The sequence below is a fragment of the Notothenia rossii genome, assembly GCF_949606895.1.
Source record: "Notothenia rossii genome assembly, chromosome: 6".
NCBI classification, from domain to species: Eukaryota; Metazoa; Chordata; class Actinopteri; order Perciformes; family Nototheniidae; genus Notothenia; species Notothenia rossii.
Window position 1 is genome coordinate 9,900,463 of NC_136909.1, and position 26,933 is coordinate 9,927,395.

The 26,933-nt window shown below is 40.4% G+C and overlaps 1 protein-coding gene across 1 annotated transcript in view; it reads right to left on the minus strand.

Moving 5' to 3' along the window:
- The window catches only part of trpm3 (transient receptor potential cation channel, subfamily M, member 3), a 158,145-nt gene that overhangs the window by 20,438 nt on the left and 110,774 nt on the right, over nucleotides 1-26,933 (minus strand). Inside the window, 8 exon segments of the mRNA XM_079687097.1 lie at nucleotides 3,845-4,107; nucleotides 6,845-7,137; nucleotides 9,655-9,684; nucleotides 11,389-11,529; nucleotides 16,564-16,614; nucleotides 16,813-16,947; nucleotides 18,115-18,215; nucleotides 24,458-24,530. Coding sequence (XP_079543223.1) covers nucleotides 3,845-4,107; nucleotides 6,845-7,137; nucleotides 9,655-9,684; nucleotides 11,389-11,529; nucleotides 16,564-16,614; nucleotides 16,813-16,947; nucleotides 18,115-18,215; nucleotides 24,458-24,530 — 1,087 coding nt within the window.

The following is a 26,933-nucleotide window of genomic DNA, read 5'->3' on the forward strand; positions in this document are numbered from 1 at the left end:
ATTTAACACATAACAGATAACCCTAACCCACCCTCCACTTCCCCCTCATGTTCACAACACCTAACAGTTAGTTTCTTTACTGTAGCTTTTAGCTCTTTCACGGTTGCCGTTGTTCATGCTGCTCCCGCTGCTCCCGCTGTTAGCATTAGCATACATTTGGCTGCGTGTGCTGCATAGTGAGTAAGTCTGTGTGTGTGGGTCCAACTGGCTGACTATACTCTGCCATTTAACACATAATAGATGCATTTCTGCCACCCTCGTCTAGTTCCACCTCGTGTTAACACATGACACTGTTAGCTCACTGTTCACTGGCGTTGTTCATACTGTTCCCGCTGTTAGCATTATATATAGCTGCTGGCTGTTGCCATCTTAGAGCCGTGTGGAGGCAAACCCCTCAATCATTCCTTAATAACCTTTTAGCAATTTAGGCTACTATACAATGTTCCTTAGCTTGTCACAATTAAATAAAACAATTGCTGCCAGTAAAGTCTGCTGACAAAATGATTGAATATGAAAAGGATTAAATGTTTAAGTGTATACGGAGGAAGTTGGAAACCATGAGAAGTCCAACCTAACCACAGAAAGAAAGTGATGTATCAGCTTCTCCCGTCAACACTCCTGTCAAAGGGTTGAAAGCAAACATGTCAGTAGTTTGTCATACTTATTGACTTGTGAGGAAATCAATGCACTCCACCTTGTGACACATAGACCGTTTGTAGCCTCCAGTAACATGTTTTCATATGAGTAGCCTAAGCATGTTTATGTTGGATGACTGCCCGTAACAACTGCAGCAGCTCAAAAGTGTGCACACATATTATCTTGACTTCACTTTGACAATGTTATTTGCTGGATATCATGAACTCCTGGGGGCATCGAATCTTGTTTGTTCCACTTCCTCTCTTTGTTTCTGCTTCGATGAGCTTTAGCCGTGCACTCTCTCCCTCCCTCCTGCAAAGGCCAAACCATACTTCAAGCACTTGTAGTCTGTCCAGCTCAGGAAGCCAGAGACCCATCACTCTGTCTCACTCTAAGTATGAATGAGTGCGAACCCAGATGTCTCTTTAGCAACTCCCAGGGCAACCTTTCAATATAAATAACTCTAACCTCTATGATTTCAGCAACTGCCTCCTTTCGCCTGAGCGCCAGACGTCTAGGGAAACTCACATGAGCTAAAGTTTCAGAAAAGTTCAACCACCATTTTTAACTGAAACCTCTACCCTCGACTCAAAGGGACGATTACCACACACACCTCCTTATAAAATATGAGGGACACCATTTCTTTCTGGGGGAATTGAGGTCAGGTCTTCTGTATCCTCTGGCTTAAGAGACCGCTTTGAAGGCTAATAAATTGTGGTGGTTTTGGCGCAGTGGAGCGTTGGTCATCAGATCAAGAGGCGTTGGTGAACTCCATTTCGAAACCCGCCACTGCGTCAGGCCGTTGTGTCCTTGGGCAAGACACTTTACCCGCATTTGCTCCTGTGGGTAATGACTCTTACATGTCTAATATGTGTAATGTGTAATTGTAAAAGCGCTTTGAGCACCTATTATTATTATTATTAAATTAAGTTGTGGTGGAAGTTTAGCCAGAAAGGCCACTTGGCTTGACTCTTCTCACACTCCTAATGTTTTTATTTCCTCTGGCAGACTCTCCTCTTCCGCCTTGCCATCACAAGCAACCTTAAATGCTTTGAGCACATAATTTCCCCTACATAAACCACATGCCTTATGCATCTGTTATTGTTGGGAAAATACTGAATGTACTATTCCAGTATCAGAATAGCACATGATAACAAAGGCCCTACGTAGCTTTGTACGTTACCTAGAAGAGCATTAGGACACACTGTTTGAGGCATATGATAGCTATGTGATTAACATGATGATTCAGCCTCTATGGAGATAGACACATGACTGTCATGTATATTGCTTACGCAGGCCTTAGCTAATCTGAACTAAGCATATAATACTGCTTTGAACCGGTATTCTGCATCTAGTGACCTCTCTTGTATATAAGCATGTCAAGGACACTATTCGGGGAACTATTTGTCCATTCCATTCTTGCAAGGATAATAAATACATGTATCCTGATATTGAAGACCAAGCTGGTGACGAGTGATATTTTTCTAACAGTTATCAATAAACTTGAGTCTGTTTGACATGAACAAACCTGTTTACTAGTTCAAGTTCTGCTGCTTTAAAATAAAGCAACATTTTATAAACACACTGTATTAGGATGATATTTATAGAACGTTCTAATGACTGTATTGTCTGTAATGTATACAAGCTGGATTGGTATCTTTTGAAATGTTCTGTTTCATAGGTTTTATCTTCATTTGCATCTGATTTTACTGTCTTGTAAAGGCCTTTGTAACATCTGTTTTTTTGTTGTTTCCCTTTCAAGCTTGAAACACCACATATTACTCAACTGACTGAAAACACTCAGATATAATTGTATTGTAAACAGACTCTGGTGAGCGATTTACTTTTCACAGTCCAGTGCACTCTGTCCACATATTGAATGACTCATTATGGCCAAACCACAATTATAGCCAGCTAGACTATTATGTTGCCAGCATTAGCTTAGTTAATTCCTCATTAATATAACGTTGCATAAAAGAAGGACAATATTTGACCTGTAAGATTTGCTCTGGATGTATTCACTGAATATGAATAGAAATAATGAATTGCTTTTCTTCAGTAATAGCCTGTTGATGATAATCAACAAGGACACGTGTATTTACTTCATATGCTAAGATTTTACATACCTTATCACAGTTGAAAAATAAACGTATCAGGTACCGTTGATGGTCAAACAATGCCAACCTTGTTTATAAACTGTATTTTGTACAGAAGTTTCTCTTTTCTTATTTTCAAACATGCTAATACTTTACATGTACCAATTGGCAACCTGTGCGAAAATGAAGACGTTACAGAAGAGCATCAAACCCGCATTCCTACTAATGTCCAGCAGGGGGCGACTCCTCTGGTTTCAGAAAGAAGTCGGATTGTATAGAAGTCAATAACAAAATGAGCCTACTTCTCACTTGATTAAAAACCTAGGTTTCTGTCTCAATTAGTAGTTTTACGTCTTATTCAATAAAGTTTGATATACATTTTTGTTAAATAGACAATAAATACTTGTCTATTTACATTTTATTTGACAGGTTGGTACCACAGTGTTTTGTAATTTTTGTGTCGTAGAAACGTAACCCTATCACAGTGGGTTTTCAGTTTATCAAAGTACTTAACTGTAGAGTTTTGGTTGCTGAAAAATGTATTTTTAAGCATTCATTTATACTCCATCTATCATGCCACTTCTGGTTCAAAATAAGCAAGATAGTTACAGCCGAAATTCCAAAACCAAGACTTCAAAACCTTATTCCACAAACCAAATGTGTGCATTGCAGTGATAAGGTCCACTAAATATATACAATCTATGAGATGTACTAATACATTTAAAGTAAAGATAATACTGCTTCTAAGAAACGCATGTAATGTCCTAAGCAACTTTCAATGTTGATACATTTTCTACAGGAAGGTAGTGAGCACTTAACTTATCCCCTATGTTCCAACACATCACACCTGAGAGTAGTCGTCGCTCGTCGTGCACATCCACTCTCCACTTCTCTGTAAGCTACTCAGCAGATTCATCAGATTGATTTTGACCAACTCTCTGGTAGTTTCTTAGTTAGGTGAGATAGTTTCTCATTACTTTCCTTGCCAAACCTTTCTCAAGCAATCAGAGGGGGTTCAAGCATTCTAATAGAACTCTCTCACACCAAAGTCTCAACTCTCTGTTAAGTGTACAGACAAGTCATTTGATGTAAATAAACATGTCTTTGCCCACAGGTTATCCCAAACATCTGGCCCCTTTCTATTACCTTCAGGCCTGAGTTTTTGCGCATGCGTAGGCGTCCCATCCACATGTCGGTCAGGAGCATCTGACTGCAGGTGTGAGCAATGAAGTCTCTGTGTTTGGCCGCTACCGCCAGCTGCAGGCAGGTGGCGTTGCTCCAGTTCTTCAGCTCGTACGTCAGGAGCTTCATGGCCATCTGCTCGTCCTGTTTATACGACTGGTCTAGGAGTTCCACTGCCAGCTGGGCAAACTCTCTGGGAAATTATAGGCAGGACATATACAGGCACACTGAGACATGAACAGAGACACTGACACGCTTTGTTCAAACATTTACAATGTAATTGAACTGGTTAAGGGATCACTGACCATCTGGCCATACTCTGGAGGGCATTAGATTTGCATTTTGCATTTACATTTCATATAAACACAGTGCATGGCCAAGGCCTAACATGAAAAGATTAACACATATCTTCACACACACACACACACACACACACACACACACACACACACACACACACACACACACACACACACACACACACACACACACACACACACACACACACACACACACACACACACACACACACACACACACACACACACACACACACACACACACACACACACACACACACACACACAGCATGATTACACACTTCAATATAGAGCAAACTGTCATTGTGTAAAACAAGGCACTAAAATGAAAGAAGGATACGTTTCTGTTTCAATGAAGGGCTTTTCAAGTGTCTTATGATATATCATGAAAAATAACAGTTGAATATTCCAAAGATATTTGGTTTGATTACATGTGCTTAGGAAATAAGTACGCCCTGAATCAAAAATCCCTTGAGCTTCTACATACACTCAGAGAAGAAATGAATGCACCCCCGTTGAAAATAAAACATTATCATATACAAATGCATGTATTTAAATGAGCTCTTCGAAAGGAATCCAGCCTAATTCTCTGTGGAAAGTCAACTTAAAGTGTGCCAGCTTTAAGGTGGAAGCTGTGTGTAAGTGTGTCAAAGCCCTGCTGCTAGTCATTTCCTGTTTTCCCTTTCCCTTGTGTCTCCTGTACTGTCCTCCCTGTGTGTGTGTGTGTGTGTGTGTGTGTGTGTGTGTGTGTGTGTGTGTGTGTGTGTGTGCGTGTGTGTGTGTGTGCAAACTCGCATACTTACACCTCCTACATACATAAGTTCATCAGTATTTAATGCATACTGCCAACTAAATGAACGATTAAGTGTACCATTAAACAGCAGATGGTTCACACTGAAGCAATCATCATGATGATGCATCATGTGATGAAATCACAAAAACATGGCAACAAAGATCTAAACAGCCGTACATTGGATAAACTAACCGAGCACATGACCGGAATCTCAAAGGTTCCTTTCTTTCACACAACATATTCAAATGTAATAAAGTGACATATTAACAGCTTTTAGCCTGGCTCCAAATGTTTGACATTGTGCAATATGAGGAAATGCAATGTATTTCTGGGCATTTGAGTATGTTAATTCTGTCCTGTACATGCAGGCTTTTCTGGTTAGTTAGTATGCACATCTGAACACAGCCCCAGTCATGATGTAGGCGTCTCACAATCTTGCTTAATTGATTGCTGTCCCGCCTACACACCATGTCCAAGACGCACTCCAGCAAACCCTCTACTCATCTACTCTGCAGTTTATTAAGCATGGTGCTTCACCCAGTCATTGCCTGATTGTTGTTTCAGCCCACGTAGTAGTTCCCGTCTCAGGCCTCTTGAATTCTTTACTCAAGTCCTAGCTCATCTAATGGACTCTATGGGTTATACTCTTCACCAATCACGCCATGCGTTGCCAACTGAAATGTGCATAGACGTAGCCTGCAATCAGGACGAGCCAACACCAATATATGCGGACCACACAGCATATATGGCTTCTATTCCACTGTCTGTAATCTCTTTATTCTTCAGGGATTTGGGAATTGCCAACTGAGCCAAAAGAGTCTGTGATTCAAGGACCTTGCGGGTCGATGTTTTGATGCGACCGGGCGTCCCAATGTATGCCCTGTGGCCCCTGTATGAGTTAGATTAAAGCTACCTATTGTTACCCTAGTTCTTTACTTGCAAAGTTATTTTGCTCGCTGAAAAGTTAACAGATAACAGTCAGCGGCTTGGCTCCATTATATACTGTGTGTCCTGCACATATTCTGGTAGGCTCGTTCTGATTGGATGGCTAAGTTTATGCACATTTCAGTGGTTCCATATGTGATTGTAATTGGAGAAAAGTGTTACATAGAGTCCAGTTGAGCTTTTTCTTATAGAACTAGGGTTACAATCTGTAACCTTTGTTTACTCTTTTGGTTCGTCTCTAAACCCAGCTCTCAGGCCACTGCCTGCCTGTTGCTCAGCCACATCGCCTCCAGCCATCTCCCTGCTCTGCCACACTCCACCGGCCACCATCTCCCCTCCTCCCCTCTGTCTCTGTCAGCCAGACATGCCACTCATTCAGCTTCATCCCCTGGAACCGAGCCAATAAACCTTTTCTTATCCATCCCTTCCTCAAAGTCTGTGTCCTGCATTCGGTTCCCCCGATGGATCATTTCAAAAATACCCTATTTGTGTGCAGGTTCTGGTTGGTGTGGCTGAGCTTAATTTGCAGTATGTGCAAGATGTCCTTCTAATTAACAGTCAATCCTATAGCTAGCAATTTGATCTCTTGGTAATTACCTTCATCTCAAATGCAAATTCTTAACTAACGAAGATGCATGTCATCAGATTTCTGTATCTATGTCACTAACGTCCTATGGGAGCCGGGAGTAGTGTGAAACCGGTCAGTTTGCCGGGAGGATGGCATGTTAGTTAGTGTGTGTATCCGCCCAATCGGGCTGGAGTGTGGAGGTAGACCGTCTCACCTCGCCACTCAACTTCCCATCAATCATTTACAAATCTTGGAAATATCATGAGAGATGAATGTTGGTGGACAAATGTGTTGTTTCACCCACCTGGAGTTGTGGTTTAGTTCCTGAGAAATGTCGTCCACCATGTCGTTCTCGGAGGCTTCGTGTGCCATGGCTTTACAAAGCTTACATGCTACCAAGGCCTTGGCCATGGCCTCTTCACCGTGCTGCCAAAAGAACAGCGCCATCTTCTGACGTTTCATAAGCACGGCCCAAACCATGAGCTCATGGAAAGGAAAAGGGAAGTGATTGATTTCGGGGTCGTCCAAATCTATGTCCACTTCCTCCTCTCGCTTGCGCGTCGTCTTCTGGCGACCTCTGCGGATAGGCATGTCATCCTGATGGAGATCCATAGCAAGTGAGTTGTGCGGAAAGAAAAGAAGACAGCTTTGGAGATGTACCCCTTTTTTGGGGGACTTGTTAAGGATTCAAATTATTCCAAGGGCAATGTAAGAAAGTTTAAGGTTGAAAGCGCGGGTCCTGAATCTGAGGAAATCTAAGGATCTGGATTGTACCGATGTCTAAAAGGGACATATAACCTTCCTTACATTTCCATATTGTATTTCTAAATCTGTTCACCCTTCAAATGATGAAAGTTAGGTGAAAGCACAAGCAGACTTTGGAGGACACAGGTGGAAGGACAAATCGATTATCACAAAGTACACATAACAGACGCGGTCTTTTCAGTAATATCTTCTCATTGGACTTTACTCTTCTTTAACCCTTCCTTTTGAATAAAGAATAACTCGCCCAGGGGTGAGGTCCTCTCCAGGCTGACTCCCTGTCTCTGGAGAAACTGACACTGCCAGTTAGTGTCTGAATGGCATGTCAGCAGGGCGGCATTGATCTTCAATCATTTCCGATTTGAACAGTTGAGGACTACTGACAGTTAATCAATCACATAGACCTGAGAAATGGTTTTCACTGCTTTTATAATTGCTGCTTGCTTTAAAACAGATTATCTGAATATGATAATAGTAGGGCAGTAAATTACATAGTAATAATAGAAAGGGAAATGATTTGGAAAATGATTAGAGCACCATAAATGTAGGGCCATTGAGACCAGATTCCCATACTGATTACACGATAGATAAACTAGACTAGCAGAAGAGAGCAAGGCATTGAGGCTAAAAGACTTTGTCGGACACAAACAGAGAGAGAACACACGCCATTACAGGGAGAACTATTTCAAACAGGCAGACATACAAAGGAATGGACAGCCATGCACATTAGATATGAATACCTCTTAGAAAACTCTAGACACATGCTGTGATAAAAGCTTTATGATGTTGATTCTTCATGGTGTGTACACCATGGATACATGCGAGTACACAGTCCATGTATTATGTAATCCTGTTAGGTCAGTCATTACCTATTCAGTATAATGTAACTGGGCTGATCTGAATCAAGAGTTATATATCAGGGCTCAACGCTAACTTTGAAAAGTGGTTGCCAGGCTGGCAACCAGGCATCAGCTTTTGGTTCCCAAAACTGAAAATACGGTTGCCATTTTTAGTCACCTTATATTTTAAATAATTAAGATACTATACAGTTATACATCAACTTAATAATGAACATGTGACACAAAAGAATGTTCAAATGCTTTACAATAAGTAATTAACACAATTATTTGAAACTTAAGTGGTAGTAAACTTGTCCACCCTCAATTGCTTGTATACAAAATACCAGTAGTGCAGCTGTTGTCACGTTCTTCACAGATTCATTGAGCAAGTCACTAGTTTCTTGGTCATCTGTTGTCTCCCTTTCAAATCTGGGTTTTCTTGATCGTTGTGCTGACCCCCACCATAGATCCATTGGCCCTTCAGCATTTAAGTCTTGGATTGGCCAGACTAATACATTTCTAATGTTAAATACATGAAAACCCTTCACAGTTAAGAATTAGATATTAATCATTAATGCTGTAAATTACCTTTAATGTCTAACTATATTTAAAACGTGTTACCTTTTTATAAAGTGATTATCATTTTATGCCAATATTTTCCTATGGTAAAGTTTCTTTTTGCACTTTTATTTTGGTAGTAATAAGATCAGGACTCTTATTTTGAAGGAACTTTTACAGGAAGTGAATGGACAACATTCCTCTTTGCTTTTTGTTCGAGTTTACCTTGCGCTTTATCAGTTGAATCACTTTGAACATTCGTTTGAGATGTTGACGGGTTGGCCGAACTTTTTACCCCACAGTCAAACAACTTAATTTTTTTTGTAAAACAAACACGGTGCACCGCTCACGCGAGTAAACGTGCATCGCTTTCTGGCTCCGTAATCACACCAATGCACGTGCAACTTAAGTATCGGTTCCGACTGTTCACAACAATAATTAAATATCACTCTTCTTAATACAACAAATAATTAACATGTATCTATTTTGGGGTGCACATGTTGCTGTTTGCTGTTCTTATTTCTTTATGTTAAAAACTGGTTGTTACTGATGGCAACCAAAGGCCAAGAAGTGGTTGACATTTTTTCTGAATGGTTGCCAATGGCAACCTGGCAACCGTTACTGTCGAGCCCTGTATATATATATTAATACTGTCCGGAGACTGCCATGTTGTTGTGCATTGTTTTCCATTAACAGAAAAAAAAAAAAAAAAAGGTAAATTGAAAATAACTTTGTGTAGGGTAATGAGAAAGAATGAATAATGTTATGAAATTGCCGGAAAATTAATTAAATACGCCTCAAGGTCATTCTTTCAGAGACTAAAAGACACACGGCACACGCTATAAATATTCCGCAGACTGACTTTACACTCAAGAGAGAAAAGTGTGTTAAAAAGAGGGAGAGGAACACTGAAGGAATGACTGAAAAACAAAATCACGATGAGAGCAACACTCACCTCCATCCCCAGCAGTTTCAGGGCTTTGGGCTAGAAAAGCAACAACAATATAAGCAAGCAGAACAAGACCTTGTCGAATGTATATTATAGAGAATTTGACTCTATAAGCACAACATAACACAGACTGACAGACACAGTCGCTCACATGAGAGCAGAAATATTCTTTGATATGGTAAGTCACTCACTTTCCCTTCAATGGTTTTCATTCAAACTGAACAAAAATGTTGTGCTGTTGCGATTTAAAGTATACTATACATACTGCAACATTCTTGTATGTTTGTGTGTTCACATGTTTAAAAGCAGAGTGCATTTGGTACAGTACTGTGTATCTGTATTTAAGCAGGGCATGTATGAATTATGCATTCATGAGCCATCATCTGAGTTGGTAAAAATAGCTCGGGTCTCCTGTGGGGATTTTTGATATCTGAATCTATTTCAAGGCTTTGTTCTTCCTTAACATGTTTGTGTGTGTGCGCGCACGTGGCCATGTGATTGCACGTTCATTTCATCTCGAAAATCACAGTTAAATTGGAACTGACTCTTCATCTCTCTTTCTCTCTCTCTCTCTCATTTTGCCTCTTTGCTCAGTCTCTGTCCCGATTCCCTGCTTTGGCTTTATCTCCGTCTTTCCAGCTGCTTTGTTGCTGCCAGGGCAGACACACACTGAGATAAACAGGCACATGAAGACTCACACACACATACTCATACATACAAACACAAAGGTGCACCCACGAGCCGAAATATGGGGCTTCAGACTCAGCTGTGTGTGCTTCTATTTTCATCACACCTGTGGCGGTGTGTGAGGAATGGAGGCAGAATGAGAGGACGATGAACATAGACCATATGATGTGTGTGGTGTAAAACACACAACCATCAAACACTACAGCACATGGGGTTTGCTCATCAGTGAGACGAGTTTCTGTAGTTGGAATGAAGCGTGTATATCATTGGGGTTACGACGGCACATGATGAACAGCCGCTGCTATACATGGATGATTTGTTGCATCAAGCTAATAACGGCCTGTGTTTACTTGATGAGGAAATGTGGGATAACATGAGGAGGACTCTTATGTTTGACCTCTGCTGATAACACCTTGATAGTAGGTGAACATGATTTGTATGGTTTTAGTGGCTATAAATCCCTTAGCCGCACATTTCTCAAAATGTCTTTTTTTATGGATGCTGTCTACTCGCCTGAGAGATAAAGATGATTTGCTATTTCAGTAAAACATGTTAACGATATCTATGAAAGTAACTCTTCTAGGGAAAGAAAATATCAACTTGCAGTATAAAAACAACACGAATGACTGGCTGTAGTTCACACGTTTCTGTTAAGACTTCTTTAAACACCAAGTATCACAATTGCTAAAGCTTGGATCAGATAATTAAAGAGTGTCCTTAAAGAGGCCCTATTGTGATTTTTTACTCTATACTCCCGTTGACCAATCACAACAGAGCCAGCCAGCTAACCAATCGAAAGCAGACTGGGCTCAGACAGAGGGTGAAAAGAGATATAAACCCTTTTTCATCATTAATAATTAAAATGTGAACCATAACAAACAGCATAATAGCTCTTATAGTTAGTAGATAGTTAGATAGTAATAGTTGCTCTTTTCAGTGCTGATTTTAACTTAAAGGATCATTTTACTGATACTGGTCCTGTGATTTGATTTTGATTAATTACGTAAACAATTCTCCCACATTAGTGTTTAAATATATTAACTATTCACTCACCCTCTTGGGTCCAAAGAGGTTGTGGTACAGAGTTCTGAATCTCTTCCTGGTGTAGTTACAACGATAAGCTCCGCCCATGAGGTATTCAATGACCAGTCCGATGTCGATGAGGCTGATGCGGTAGTCCGGAGGCAGGTTTCCCTAGAAAGACCAGACAGTGTTAACAGGCAACAACCCACGCCAGCTGATTCGGATTGATAAAGAAGTGGAAACAAGAGGGAAACAAGTACACCACATACACACTCACTTCACAAAATCCATATCCAAGTGTTTTTTGGCTATGAAAAAAAAACCGTGATTATCTGATTCACCTTGAAGTAGATCCAACTGAACCCTGGATATTCTCGCTTGGAAAGAACACACAATGTCAGTGAGCAAGGGCAGGGGAAATAAGATACAGAGAAACTCTCGGGCAAGATCTCTCTTCCAGCTCCTTAATAAATTATCTCTCACTTTGATTCAGTTTATGATTTTATATTGTGAATTCTTAGAAACTTGGTGGTTCTTGGTTTGAATTGAGACATTTGAAGATATTCCTCTGATCTCGTAATTGGTTGAACCAGAAAGTAATTTGCTGTTTCAGCCGACATCTGTATCTCGTTCTCTTACACAGGAGCAAAAGAAGATAAATAAATGGGTGCAATGATTTTTTTAAAGAGGACCAAATGTCTGAGGACGATTGCAAAGATCAAACTTTTTTTTTTTTTTTTTAAATAAATGTCTCATGATTTGCACTTAAGGAAATAACGAGATCTTCTCCGTGAGGTTCAATGCAGTCTTGAAGAAAGGAAAAGAAAGAGAAAGTGGTAAGATCTATCTAATATTAGCCTGGAAGACAGGGGAAATAGCATGGACAGCTATTAACGCTAGAGGCTACATTCGTTATTGAAACAGAAAGTGAGGACTATGTCTCTGTAAACCCTCGCTGCTCCTGCCCTCAACATCAACCCCAGATCCTGCACTAATTACCCTGTCCCCCACTGTGACCCAGGCCTTTCAGAGACACCAATTACTTTACATAACTTCCGTAACACCATCTGCACACCTCTACCATCAGATAGGGCTGCTCGATTATGGCAAAAATTATAATCTTGATTATTTGGGTCAATAATTGATATCACGATTATTAAAAACGATTATCCATTTACTTTGAAAACATCAATTTATTGGAGAAAACATGTTTTAACAGTATGTTTTTAACAGTTGATTACCCTGAACTTTAAAAACTGAAAAACCAATATATAAAAAAAAAAAAAAAAAATCGTTTTTATTTTGATTACGTTGTTTCCGTAATCGTTGCAAGCCATAATCATAATCGCGATTAAAATACGATTAATTGAGCAGCTCTACCATCAGATGTGAGAAATCCTAGAAGTCCTCTCTGTCCTCCCCATCCTGTCCTCGTATCCAAAGACTCCATTTCAGTGGCGGTAAAGCCTCGCTAACTGTAGGCCATCTGAAGCACTTTGAAGTAAAGGCAGCTGCAGATACTGTTTGTCTGTTCAAAGTGAACACACAAAGCTTCACCTCCTCCTCCTCCTACTGATGTATATAGATCAAAAGCCCCAGTCTGCGGTCAGCCCATCTCTCTCTCAGGTCCCTGAAGCAAAGGCTAAAAGCTGTTTGTTTACACCTTGTGTGAATCCCCTCTGACAGCTAAGGGTGCTGAAGCTTTTATTTATTTTATTAGGAAGAAGAAGAGTCCTGGTTGACTCACGAATCAACCTCTCTCCTGAAAGTGTCTCCACATAACATCCAGAGCTTTAGCTGGACCTACAAATAAACAAATAAACAACCAGCTACTTTTGTTGAAGTGTTGTTTGTTGCCAAACCAGATCATCCCATACATAATGTATTGAAATGGTCGTTGTGATTGTTGTACGATTTCTAAGTCGTTTATTCACTCTTTATTCTGACAGTCACTCGCCTCATGTGTCTTTTATGAACTGTTTTGTCTCACATTTCATTTGTTTTGAGTGGTAATGCTCACATAAAGCACTTTGAATTGTGTTTTTGTCAGAAATGTGCAATATAAATAAACCTCCTGGCTTTGTCTCTTTACTGTCTGTTTTTATATCTCATCTGTTCTTCACTTGATAACAAATCCTTGGGGTATTTACTCCTTGTGCTTTCCTTCATTTATTTGTAAGTTCGTTTGCGTTCGTGGCTCGTGTCCCTGTCTGAATTCCTGCCTGTGTGTGTTGTATTTTTTGATTTGTTCTTAGCTTAGTATTTGTTCTTTGTTTTTCCATTTGCCTCTGCCTGCTCCCTTATGCTCGTTGGCAGCCTGTGTTGCTAGCAGCTTTGCTTTAATTAAGCTGGCTTTTTGTTCATTCAACCTGCCTGCCTTGCCTCCTGCTTTGGGATCCTCTTTAGCTGAAGCGTGACACTAATACACATCAAGTCAGTGTTCCTCTGACCTGCGGACTGAACAGGAAGCAGATAACCTACAACACAAATCAACAATAATTATGGCTCATTTCAACTTTGAATTAAAATAGAAATCTAGGAAGTAAATCCGCCCTGTTTGGATTTACCTCTAACTGTTCCTGATATCTGAGACACGAGGTGTATTGCTTCCGACCTTTGGCCACAAAACAGCATTGTTCATTTACTCTGTAGGAAAACCAATTTCTGCTTTTGGCAGCTGTAGTCCACACAAGCCAATCTCTGAGACTCTCTGCCTTCTGACTCAGCTTTCACACCGTCTAATGAATGAACTAGATTAAACCTGAGTGCGTCCCCCCGGGCCCTTACAGCTGTTGCTGGCTCAACATCTGCAGCTGAATCAAAGTAAAAACCTGCCAACATGCGACCCAACATCCACAGAGAGGAATGAGAACGAAAGAGAACAGCGATGACATGGTGACTTCACGCGAGGGATTGCAGTTAGATCTAATTAGCATCCTATTATTATACAACAACAACAACAACAACAACAACAACAACACAAACACTTAGCCGCACTATGGCAATTATATCCATTAAGATGGGGATGTTGTAACATGCGGTGTGTTTTGCATGTGTGTCAGGTGAGGTATCGTGGAATAGAAAACGCATATTCTGAGATTGTTTAAAGATGGAGGAGGTGAAGGAGGAGTGATTACAACACTCATCCTCTTTAGCGACCTCGCGGGGCGCATGTGGCAATCAATAACGGTTACATTAATGAACACCTATCAGTGCTAATGATGGTATTGCTGACCTCTCAATCATCTCTCAAAGGTGAGATCGCTTCTAATTGGGGTGCAAACACGTGCTGAATGTTAAATGATAGGTATTTTTCTGCAGTTAGCATTGAGGTGCTGATTAGGGAAATGCAACAAAAACACCTTATAGTGTTTTTCAAAACACCTTATAGTGTTTTTCAAAACCTATACTTAGAGAGAACCTATACTTAGAGAGAGGATTCCACCATGTCATCATCTTAACATGGAAATGACACATGTTGCAAAAGTCTTTTTTATGTTAGACCCTTCTTAACTGTCAATGTTTCAAAGTCATACCTGCACTGTATGATTCTATCCCACATTGAATACTGTTTTTCAAACTGGTCGTTTGCTTGTGCCACAAACCTGAAACCGATAGAACAGCTAAGAGAGCTATCCAGGTGTTTGACAGAAAGCCATATTCATACCACCACTGTACTATCCTTGAAAAACACAATTTCTTGAGCTTTGACAATTTTAAGTCTTTTAAAAGTATGTGCTATAAATGTTTACATGGACTGCCCCCCCCCCCCCCCCTCCTTAGAGGAATTCACCCACAAAAAGGACACTGGACGCTGCACTAGGTCAGAAACCAGAGGAGGCTGTTCTGCTCGGCTGCTCCCAGTCTGTGGAATGCTCTCCCCGACCACATAAGAGCACCACAGACCGTGGAAGCTTTTAAAAAGGCCTCAAACCCAATCTATTCAATAGAGCCTTTCCCTAGACTTTTTATCATTACCGCCCTTTTATTTTATTTGTATTGATTATTATTGCTTTTTATTCATTCTACCGTGTTGTGTACTGTTTTTATGCTGTTCATGCTCACTGCTTCTAGCACTTCGGGATTTGAAGTCAAATATGAAGTGCTTAATAAATGAAACCCATTATTATTATTATTATTATTATTATTATTATTATTATTTTTATTATTATTATTATTATTATTATTATTATTATTATTAATGTGAAGCCCACCGTAGACGGACCACTTTTGGACAAAAAGTTCTTTCCATTAAAGGCAGCTCTTTCTGGAATAGCCTCCCAACTGAGATACGGGATTATCCCACTTTGAACAGTTTCAAAGGTCAACTCAAAGAATGGTTGAGAAACAAACAGACGTGCAATCACCGCTAAATGCACTTTAACACAGGGGTATCTCCTCTTCCACTTTATATATCGTTGCTGCTATATTGTACTGCCATGTGGTAAATACGTGTGTATGCTGCTCTTGCTCTCTTGCACTTGTTGCATATCATGTTTGTTCTTGCTATGTTTGTAAAATATAATTTTCTTAAATGTTTTATGTGAGGGACTGCAGATGGAAATTAGCTCAAAGTTAAATCTGGTGCTGTTACGCTTGATACATTTTAATGTTTTAAGTGTTCATTACTCTGCATTGTCCCTGCTAAATAAACGATACAAAAAATAAATTTAGGAAAATGTGCGATGTCACTTTTAATTGAATCAGTAAATACGGCATATTGGAGAGAACACACCTGAAGGCGTTGTTGACAGTACAAACCAAAAAGTAATCAATAAATTGTGAGTGTTTGTCTTCCTTCTTCTCAGCCTCACAGCAGTACCACTACGGCCTCAGTTTGCTCAAACTCAACTTCTGTCAGTAAAGCAGTGTTTAATACTCAAAGTGTTTGTTACCATGGCAGTGTGTCCCTTAGAGAAAGCACAGAGTAAATGAGTGAACAGTCATCAGAGGCATGAGAGTCGTGCACAGCTCTACCCGTAGCTCCAGCTGAAAGAGAGAAGCCAGCCTCTATGTGCAGAACCAGCATCTAGGACTACCAGTAAGTAGACTCACTAATCAATGCAAGTACACACAACGCAACACAAGCAACTAAAGCTCTATGTGGTCAAATGTGTCTTCTTTATATTACACATTCAAGCCAACGTTCCCGTACAGTGAGCCTGGACAGCCACATAGCTGAAGGGACGATGGAGATGGTCTTACCTTTTTGACATCTCTGACCAGGTGGTACAGCGTGTTGGACGGCCCATGTCTCTGTTCAAAACAAACAAGCACAACACATAAAGATATTATTACAATCACGAAAAGCATCTTCAGTTCCTTAGGACCCTGCGTGTTATGACAATCACCCTAAGCACCAAAGTGAGGTAAGCCCTTTAATCAGCCATTTGCACGTAGGGGTGTTTCCTAGAACTAATAGACAACATCACTTCTTTTTGAATGTGTTGTTACCGTGTTGTAGAGCTCCTCCAGTCTGGAAAGCGTGAGGAAGCGATGCATGCTGACTCCATTTTCAATCAGCAGCTTGACAAAGTCCACTCTGTCCAGAACTAAGGCATCCAGCATCGCCTGCTCCAGGGAACCGATCTAATGCAGAAGGGACGGGGGACACATGAACTGACAACACTATAGAGCAGTGCTCCTCAAACCTTTTCAGTAGTGTACCCCCTTTGAAACATTTTTCTCAGCCGAGTACCCCCTTACCGACCCCGAATGTTTTTGATAGAAACAGCCTATAAACATAATTACAATATAGTGATGTTCCATCAGTGTGTGATTTATTAACTCCTTCATGCATGAACTACAACAAACTAAGGATTTTTTTATCTTTGTGCATGAAAAAAAAGAACATATACATAATGATTTTTTCAATTGAAGTAATCTATATATATATGTTTAACAAACCAATGAACAAAATGATATATCATGAAAAACTATAAAATACAATACACACATTTGACATTCTAGAAATATTTTATATCAAATTGTGTTTTCTATTTCACTTATTGTGCTAAGATTCTTTTTGTAATCATGCATGGTAATTTTTTTAATTAAACTTTTTTTTTTTTTTTTTTTAAATCTCACGTACCCCCTGCAGTACCCCAACGTACCCCTAGGGGTCCGCGTAGCCCCATTTGAGAATCACAAGGATACACTACGTACAATGCACTATTTTTACAGAAGCACTGCATATAAACACAAAGAGATCGACCATCGTGAGCTACAACGAGACACTTCCATGGATAATATAATAATACTCGTACATGTTTCCTCTCATGATGTATTTGTAACAACTTTCTTCTATACACCACACATCCAAAATGAAGTTTAAATGGCTCAGATCTTGTAACACAGCCTTGAATTGCATCCAGTTCACAAGCTTTATTTGTCTCCTGGGGCTAATTTGCAGTATATCCGAAAAACTGCAATGAATGCATACTTGTCAATTATGCACACAGATAACCGCAGCATTATTGGATTGTTATTCTGATTCCAGCAGCCTACTGCATCCAAATTGCCTTTACAAGATCAAAGTACCCTTTTATCTGCTTTAATAAACCGTCTTTCTTTTTCTACTCATTTTTAAAGGTATTCCTGTTTGAATTTAAAGCAATTAATATGGAGTGTCAATTGTTAGTAACATTATCAGCCCTTAAGAATAGCTCCTGCAACCCAATGTTCCCGTGCCCTGTTCGCATAAACAACATTTCTGCTGCAGTATGCATATTTGGGATTTCACAGTTTCTTTCTTACAGGCCACTGCTGTCCGTAGATGAAGATCTGACTGCGGGCGATGTCCACTCTGTTCCAAGCCAGAGCCAAACTCAGCTGGTCAGGGGCCGAGGCGTTGGCACCTGAGAGGATACACAATGTTTTATTTCATATTTTATGACAAACAAGGTTTCCTAAACAGATACAAGATCCAAGTCAGGAACAACTCACTAGTGCGTTGTGCATTAGATGAAGCTGTTAAATGTAACTAAGAACATGTCATCAATTACTTTTTGGGTATTTTTGCAACTTACTTGAGTGCTCCTTTTTATGCTTTTATCTTAGAGGAAAAAATTAAACTTTTTTTTTTTAATTGGCTTAACATTGACAAACTACCAGATTTAAAAGATCCTACATGTATTTGTAAGTGAATAAAGTAAGAAATATAATACTTCCAAAATAGCCATTACACAAAATGGATACTTTAATAATAATTGTTTATACTTTGAGTGCTGATAATATACTCTTTACTTCTACTAAAGTGTGAATGCAGGACTTTTACTTGTGTGCTGTATTTTCAGACCAAAGTATTTCTACTTTTACTAAAAGAAGTTATTCGTCAGTTTTTTGTTCAATTGTTTACTATTTATTTTTTACTTATACTTATTTGTTCTCCTGGATGTTAATACTGTGGGCAATCCCCACAGGAGCAGTTTGGGGTGAAGTGTCTTGCCCAGGGACACAACGACATGCTGACTGCAGTGGGGTTTGAACCCACTGCACCACACGCCTTAAATACAATACAATGTAATGTAAACAGCTCACAGAATACATAAACATCAAAACTCACACACATTTACCACCATAGGACATAAACCAGCAGCAGCATATAACACAAGCTTTCCCATGGAGAAGCTATCAGCCCCACAAACCAGCTGGGATGTAAACCATTGCATACACACCCTGAGGAGGGCCATGCACACCAGCAGGGAGGATGACTATAATGGTAACTATACATATGAAGAAGTGAGCTTCCACACTGAGGAACAATAACACTCTGTTCTTTAAACAGTGGTGCTCCAGCTGAGCGCCAAGAATGGTTATTTATGACCGGTTACTGCTGAGCGTTTGCACAAAGAAATAACTTAAGATAAGGATATGAATAGTAAGGAAAATAAAGAATGGGGTGAAGCCTGCGAGCTAGTTCAGGCAGTCAACTCGAGCACCAATGATACATTAACACGTGACGCACCTCGTCCCTCTGGCAACCAACCACACACATTCTCCTAAACATGGCGCTCTATTTAAGTTGCCAGGTCTTCCTGCCTCGCTATGCTGCCGCTGCTGTGTTCACTTGCTATCGCTACGTTCATGTTCCTGCTGCTGTGTTTCATGTTGCTGCTGCTCGCCTGGCCCCCCCCCAGCACCCCAGCTTCCACCTGTAGGCTCGGGGGATAGTTATCTAATCATCACTCAATGTTCTTTGTTAATCCGTGGAGTGATGAGGCCCGAGCCTAGACGCCAAACTCAAACTATATGCTGCTTATAATTAACATATTAAGAAACACGTGAGTTGTCTGACTGAACTGATGTTAAAAATAGCTCTGTGCCACACAGCTTTATGATGTGTGTCTTTCAGCAACACAGAGGTGAGAGATGAGAGTTATTTTAGACAACAAATAAGCTCAAAGACCATTTTGCCAAATCATCCCCTCGTGTGGAACAAATTCATCATCAGATTTAGACGGTCTGTCAGTCCTTTCTGTCATTCGACTCAATCTGACAGTGATCCCAGTTATTGTTTACCACTTGTCATTGCCGTTATCGTTGCGGTGTGGACTCTGCCATCCACTCACATGAATTTGATTCTGTTTGACTGTAGAAAAGAAGATGTCATCCCATCGGAGAATGACAGCTTGGCGTTTGATGTATCACTAATTGTGACGCTCTGCACAGAATCTGGAATATCACTGTTGTTCCTTTGGTTCACTGCGATTGTGTATTTACGTTGCTCTTGTCCTCCTGTGACCTCGACATGACGTCATGAAGAAGAAGAACAAAGTACACACGAAGAGGATTCTGGACGGCTGTCATTTCCCTAATGTAACACTGGATGATGTAGAGGCAAGAACAAGAAGGTTCAAGGGCACACTGACAAATAAGGACACAAAAACAAAAGCCTTTTTCATCTTCTTCTCTTGTGACAGCTTTGCTTCATGCCATTGCTGTTTTGGTAAAGGACAGATGGGCACTCATTATGCAGTTTGTTTTTCTGCTTTAAAAGATATACTTGCATACCTGCAATTATGTTTGCATATCCTGCAGGTATAAGACAATTCTTGTTAGCATAAGGCACCAAAAAAGGCAGGTATAAATGAAACGGGGAAGGTAAATACAAAATGTAACCTCTCTATTCAAAACGTATCAACCGTGTTTAATCCAATACAAAATAGCTTTGCTTGGATACGCTACAATAAAGCACTTGTAGCCGTTAGCTGTTAACCTCAGTTGACCCTGTGAGATCTACCACTAAACAGTCTCCTGTTCACATTAATCATTTATCTGCACACTGAGAGAAGTTCACAAAAAAACGAAGCAACAACCTAGCTTTTGGAGAAATCCACTTTAACATAAAGTATTCTTATTACTATGTTCAGGGTTCATACACTTTTTCACCAATGACTTCTCCATGACCTTTACCTAATTTTCCATGACCCAAAAAATTACTGGTTTATTTTAACATGGAACAGGAAAATAAGGTCTGCATATGAAACATGTTGTTCCTAGGGATGCATATCGTTGACTTTTTTCCGATACCGATACCACTGAACGATACTGATACTCAACCGATACATATCGTGACACTTTGAAAATGTATCATCCCACAATTACTCCGATGAAGCGCTTTACGATATAGTTAACATGTCAAATGAATATTAAATTCAATTGTGGGACTTCTTGGACCTTTTAGTAATGAACCAACAATGAAAAATACATAAAAAATATGAAGAAAACCGATTATGGAATATCTTTTATAACACCCGCCATCAGGTGTGCCGCGTGAATAGCACATCTTGTCAATGCAAACAGACCGTTATAGCACCGTTATAATTAATGTTAAACCTGAGATTCGACTAGAGAACAAGTAAATAATAGAATAATGGTCATGAGATCTCGGCATTGCACAAACAAACAAATCTCATCTTTAAATTCAACATTTGCCTTCACTGGGGAGAGAAAACAAATCCCATCACAGTTCATTTGTGGGACTTACCTTTCTAGTATTGAACAAACAATGAAAAATACATAGAATATGAAGAAAAACGATTATGCAGTCTAATTTATAACACCCGCCATCACGGGCCATGGACTCACTTTTAAAATACTTTTTTTTTTTTTTTGATTTTACCGGTATGCATCCCTAGTTGTGCCTATCTAAAACAAATCAAATAGTAGGCTTACTAGCTTCTACACGCTAAGCAACTAACATCTCTCACCAGCAAAACACCTCGTCAGTTAAATGCCATTTTACGTTTCATTACTATACCATACAGTATTTATTATCATTATAGTATTACTATTTCGACGATTAGATAAAATATAAATTATATTTGTTACATTTCCATGACTTTTCCAAGGCCTGGAATTTCTATTTTGCGTTTCCATGACTTTTCCAGGTTTTTAATGAACGTAAGAACCCTGTATTTTATGTGTATGAAAGACTGGGTACATTTTAATAAGCACAGAAGTCTCCTCACTTCTGATTCCACATGCTCACTCTGTCTTAAAGGCCTGTGCAGCCTTAGGAGCTTAATGGTGTGAGTTCAGACGGCGCCGGCTAATAACACGCAGAGCCTGCTAATAAGAGCTTTAGTGGAGATATGTGTATATTAAAGGGCAGGCTGGTCTGCTTTATCAAAGGCCCGTGCTTTCACTCAGCCTGCCTGCAGGGAGCTGCAGCAAACGGACTTCATGGAGCAAATCTTCAAGATTTGACTACTTCAGAGGAAGACCATCAATTACTCTAAACTCCCCTCTGTTACACCATGTGTCTTTAGCAGCAGATTCCCAGTCTATGGTCTCACTTCTCTGAATCTCTGTTCCGCAGGCCGGCTCCTAGACTTCTATCCTTTTCTTTTTCTCGCTCTGTTCTCCCCTCGACGTGTTTTCCTGACTGTGCTGCGCCTTGTTGAGCTTCAGGCAGAAGCTTAGTTCTTCAGGGAAGCAGTCTAATCCAGTGTTTTAAAAAGCTCTCGGTCAGGATATGACTGATTTTAGTTTACACTAAAAGCCTTAACGCGTCTCTTTCACTCAGCCGCAGAATGAGACTTGAATGTAAAATGACCCTCAGACTGTTTACCATAAAGCAATCATTTTGTACCTTTTTGTGAGTGTTGGCCTCTCATCCTTTCAATCCTACATTTCCTTCCTTTCATTTGCTTTTTCCTATTTTCTCCTGTCTTTCTTTCATTTGAAATCCCTCATTCACATTCCTACCACAATGTGAAATGAATAGAAACGAGTTTAAAATAGTGAACAGAAATGAAAAATGCAGCATCAGATAGAGTTGACAGAAAACAGTGACACATGTATACATCGGGAAAGTCATGGGGCAAGAGAGCAATATCCTGAGACAGAGACGAACACCAGGAAGCGATGGGTAGACAACAGAAATCCTTCATCTAGACTGCAACACATACATTATGTAGAACACGTTTCTCTGTCACATTCTCCCTCTCCAAACCCACCTGTCTAGTATCTATGGAAGGACATGTTCCTCTTACGAATGATTTCTGACAGAGTCAATCCCATGTATGTGCCTGAGTGTGTGTTCACTCGCATGTTAAGGTGTGTGTTTGAGGCAGAGCAATCATGCAAGTGGGTGGTGTTAGCAGCATTTTTCATGAATCAATACAAGCTATTGAAAAACCAATCGAAAGTATTGAATATGGATTCTGTGTGTGTGCTTGTGTGTGTGTGTGTGTGTGTGTGTGTGTGTGTGTGTGTGTGTATGTGTGTGTGTGTGTGTGTGTGTGTGTGTGTGTGTGTGTGTGTGTGTGTGTGTGTGTGTGTGTGAGTGTGTGTGTGTGTGTGTGTATAGAGGATGAAGTGGTTGAGTTTATTTGCTATGTACGCACTTAGGAGTTTTCAATTGTATAACTTAATATGGTCCAATTCCTCGCCTATTGGTAAATGCATTTTTTTGTATTGCTGTTTCTTGTAGCTGTATATTTGTATTTATGTCACGTCATGCTTTAGGTGTGCGCTGTTTTGGCAATGTTGCATTGATTATTCTATGTGGTGCAGTGTGAATTACGGCGGGGAAAACCAATATCAATCTGAGCCTTTAAATCTCTGCGTGCTTTTCTGCGACTATTGAAAGGCTCCCCTGATGGTTGTATAACGTAACCTGCATTCTGTGTGTAGAAATACTAAGCACACACATTGTGATGCTGACCAACTGTAAGCATTAGAGTCACACAAGCTGAAGAAGTGTACATTAATGTACGTCATATGTCCCTCTCAAAAGTGACTTTTAACCTCAAGGGGAATCGATTTGATATATTCAATTGAAATACAAACTTTAAATTAGATTCATTGGTGACTGTAAGTGTCGTTCTGTAATTACTTCTCCGGCCACACGGTTAATGAGCAGCTGTGTTCATTCTAATTCATTATTATGCGGGTGTTGTTGGGATATCAGGGGATCATTAGCATATAAAGTAGGACACTGAACTCACTGTAGGCTACGAGAATGTCCTCACGTCTGAAGTATTTGTTCGATATTTGGTGAAATACAGAACATATGACACACTCTCTAGTCAAGAGCTGGATGAGAGGATGGCTGTAAAGTAATTATGTAGCTAAAACCTGCCAAAAAGCACCAAAGTTTGAAGTGGACTGGTGGTTATGTGCCAGTATATTTAAGGCAACAAGAGCCAGGAGTTAGTGGACCAAGCAAGTTAATACTGGACTTATACTGGGCAAGCAGTGATAAGAGGACCCAATTTCCATGACTCTTTTTCAACTAAAACTGTAAGAAAGCAACTGTTTATAACATCAAAACCCAAAGCAGGTTGGCTTTGGAGTGTTCCTGCCCTACGGTGATCAGAAATCGCTTAACGGAGCTCTAAAAGAGAGCAAAATAAGCACAGATGTTACAATTTATCCCGGAGCTATGAACTGCCGTATTGAAAACATTCTTGTATGCATGGAAAATAAACCTAAACTGGGAGAGTGAGAGGATTGTTTTCCGGAATGATATCATCCTCCTTTAATGTACAGAAACGTCCATACAACGTCCCTGGAGAGCTAGTGTGTAAAGGTGGAAGCCACTTACTGTGCATTCATGCTCCAGCACACACACATAGATACACACACCCACCTTTGAGTAATGCAGTGAGGATGGCAAGGTCAATGTCCTGATGGCCCTCCGACCCCATCCGGAAAACTGTTATCTGAGAGACAATGAGAGAGAGGGACGGAGGGAGAGAAAGTAGCCATCAGTTTCAATCACTTTCTATTATTTCTTGTGTTGTTTGATGTATTTCTTATAGCATTGAAAACCCGGTCACATGTTGAGAGAGAGCCGAATTAAACAGCTTCACTAAAAACACTGAGGTGCAGGGGGAGAGGAGAGAGGGATTGCTCTGATGTAATGTACTGTGTCTCTTCCACACATACAGCCTGTAGGAAGGGGAATACATTCACCAAGAAGTCTGTCCGTTAACAAAGGTCATTTAGTTTTTGTCATAACATGTTGGGATTCATCTGTCGTCTAACATGTCTTTTAGCTGCATTTTTTATGACCTGTGCTAGATAAACTCATGGTGCGATAGATGAAAGCCAAAGTCCGCTGAGAGGGAAGTCTGAGAAATGGGGCAGCTTTCTCTCTCAAATATAGTAACACGTGTACACATGACTCGTGTTAGCATGTGTGTGGGCTAACATGCTCAACTGTGTGCATGCGTGAAGGGCACCTTGTGGGAGTCTCGTACGGGAGAATGCGTGTTCTGAATTCCTGACGAGCTATCCCTCTAATCCTTCCATCCTCCCATCCATCTCCTCCCACCACCCCTCTCCTCCCTGCAGCCCATCTCCGTCCCCATATCCCCCCCCCTCTAAATGGCTTGATTTCGCGGAGCTCCAGGAATCTGCGGTCTTTGCTGCTGCTTTCCCTCGGGCTATGCTGCAATGTTCTAGGCTAAGCCTCCTCTATTCCAGTCTCTTTCCACGCAATCTAAATGCAAAAAGATTAATTCCATTCTCATCTATGATATAGAGTTGGTATTATTTGGATCATTCATCAATTGTACACCACATGCTGATGACATGACGGCTCCTCCCAGAGAGAGTAATGAGGAGTGTGGTATCATACGCCTTAGACCTGCATCACGCAATGCAAATGCAAATTACTATTAATGGGATCATCAAATGCAGACTTTCCTCTTTATGGTACATTATGGCTCTTCTCGATAGAATTGCTCTGTTTTTTTTTTTGTCACAAGCACAACACAAAAGCCCAGAGGAAGTGAGCTGGCAGTTTGAGCCATTTTGAAGTGGTACTACAACCTACATGTCGGTTGGCCCAAACAAAGTTTACCCATTTACTTACATTGGAAAAGGTATGTCTGTTAATCAGCAGATACTTTTTTTTTTAGCTAACAAGACCCCCCGTTTAACTTCTTAAATAGCTCTTATTCTAGTTCCCTTTCATAGGAATAAATGGAGCCCCGCCTCCAAAGCTATGTCCAGTTCTCTTCATACACTTCATACACCAGCAAAATGTTTAAGTAGTTAAGTAAGTAGCCAAGTTACCTTCAATAGTGGATAATGTAGTGTAACGGTAAAGATGATGTAACAGTGATAGTGCCATGGCAATCAGCTCCGTACTTGACTACACTGACGGGGTACTATCCAGAGTAAAAAATGAAAAAAGTACCAACTTTATATTGAGTCAAGGCGAGCCAAACCACGTAGTGTAAAGGAGGTATAACCGTGTGTGTGCTTATGTGAGCTGTGGCGGTCACTATCAGCCTGTGTAATTAAAAGGTCTGTCTCCAGGTGAAAGGGGAGTGCAATGGGATGTGAAGGTATTGATTTTGGACTTCATGACTGAGGACACAAGGACAGTGCAGTGTGTATTGAGTTCATGTGCTTCTCTTAATTAAGTTGTGGTTTGTGTGTCTGTGTGTTTCTGTTTGTTTGAATGTTGTGGCTCATGGCTACAATATGACTTGCTAGAATGCATCTAAGTCTTCACTAATAGATGTTAACAACACCTTGGAAGTGATCTGCTGAACACAAATGCAATACAGTGATCTAACAAAGTGTATGGATTTACTTGTATGTGTGTGAGAAGTGACTCTCAAAGGTGTGATTATATAGTATATACCGTATATATATAGTATGCAAAACTCAGATTTCAAATAAAATCTGGAAATAACCAACCAGTGGTCGCGTTAACCGAATATTTTCCGTCTCTGAAAGCAGTCCGTCATTTTGACAGATTAGAACACATTTAGAACAGCGGCCAAGTTTCCCCGCAGCGAGGCTCCGGTGTTATGCCGTGTTATGCATGCCCTCCAAAAAGGAAATGATGCCGTTTCCAAACCTAACTGTGTCGTACAAATCATTGAAATGTCTGTGATTTTGGCTTTAAACTGTGGGTATGCATAACACGGCGCTAACAGTTCACGAGCATGCACCCCCCCCCCCACACGACCCCGTTAACAGTTCATGAGCGTGCTCTCTCTCCACCATCCCCCCCCCAGTCAGAGTTGTGTAAAGGCCGACGGGTAATACTGGATTTTGAAGGAAATGTTACGACCCTGTCCGTCAAAAATTACGGGCAGCGAAAA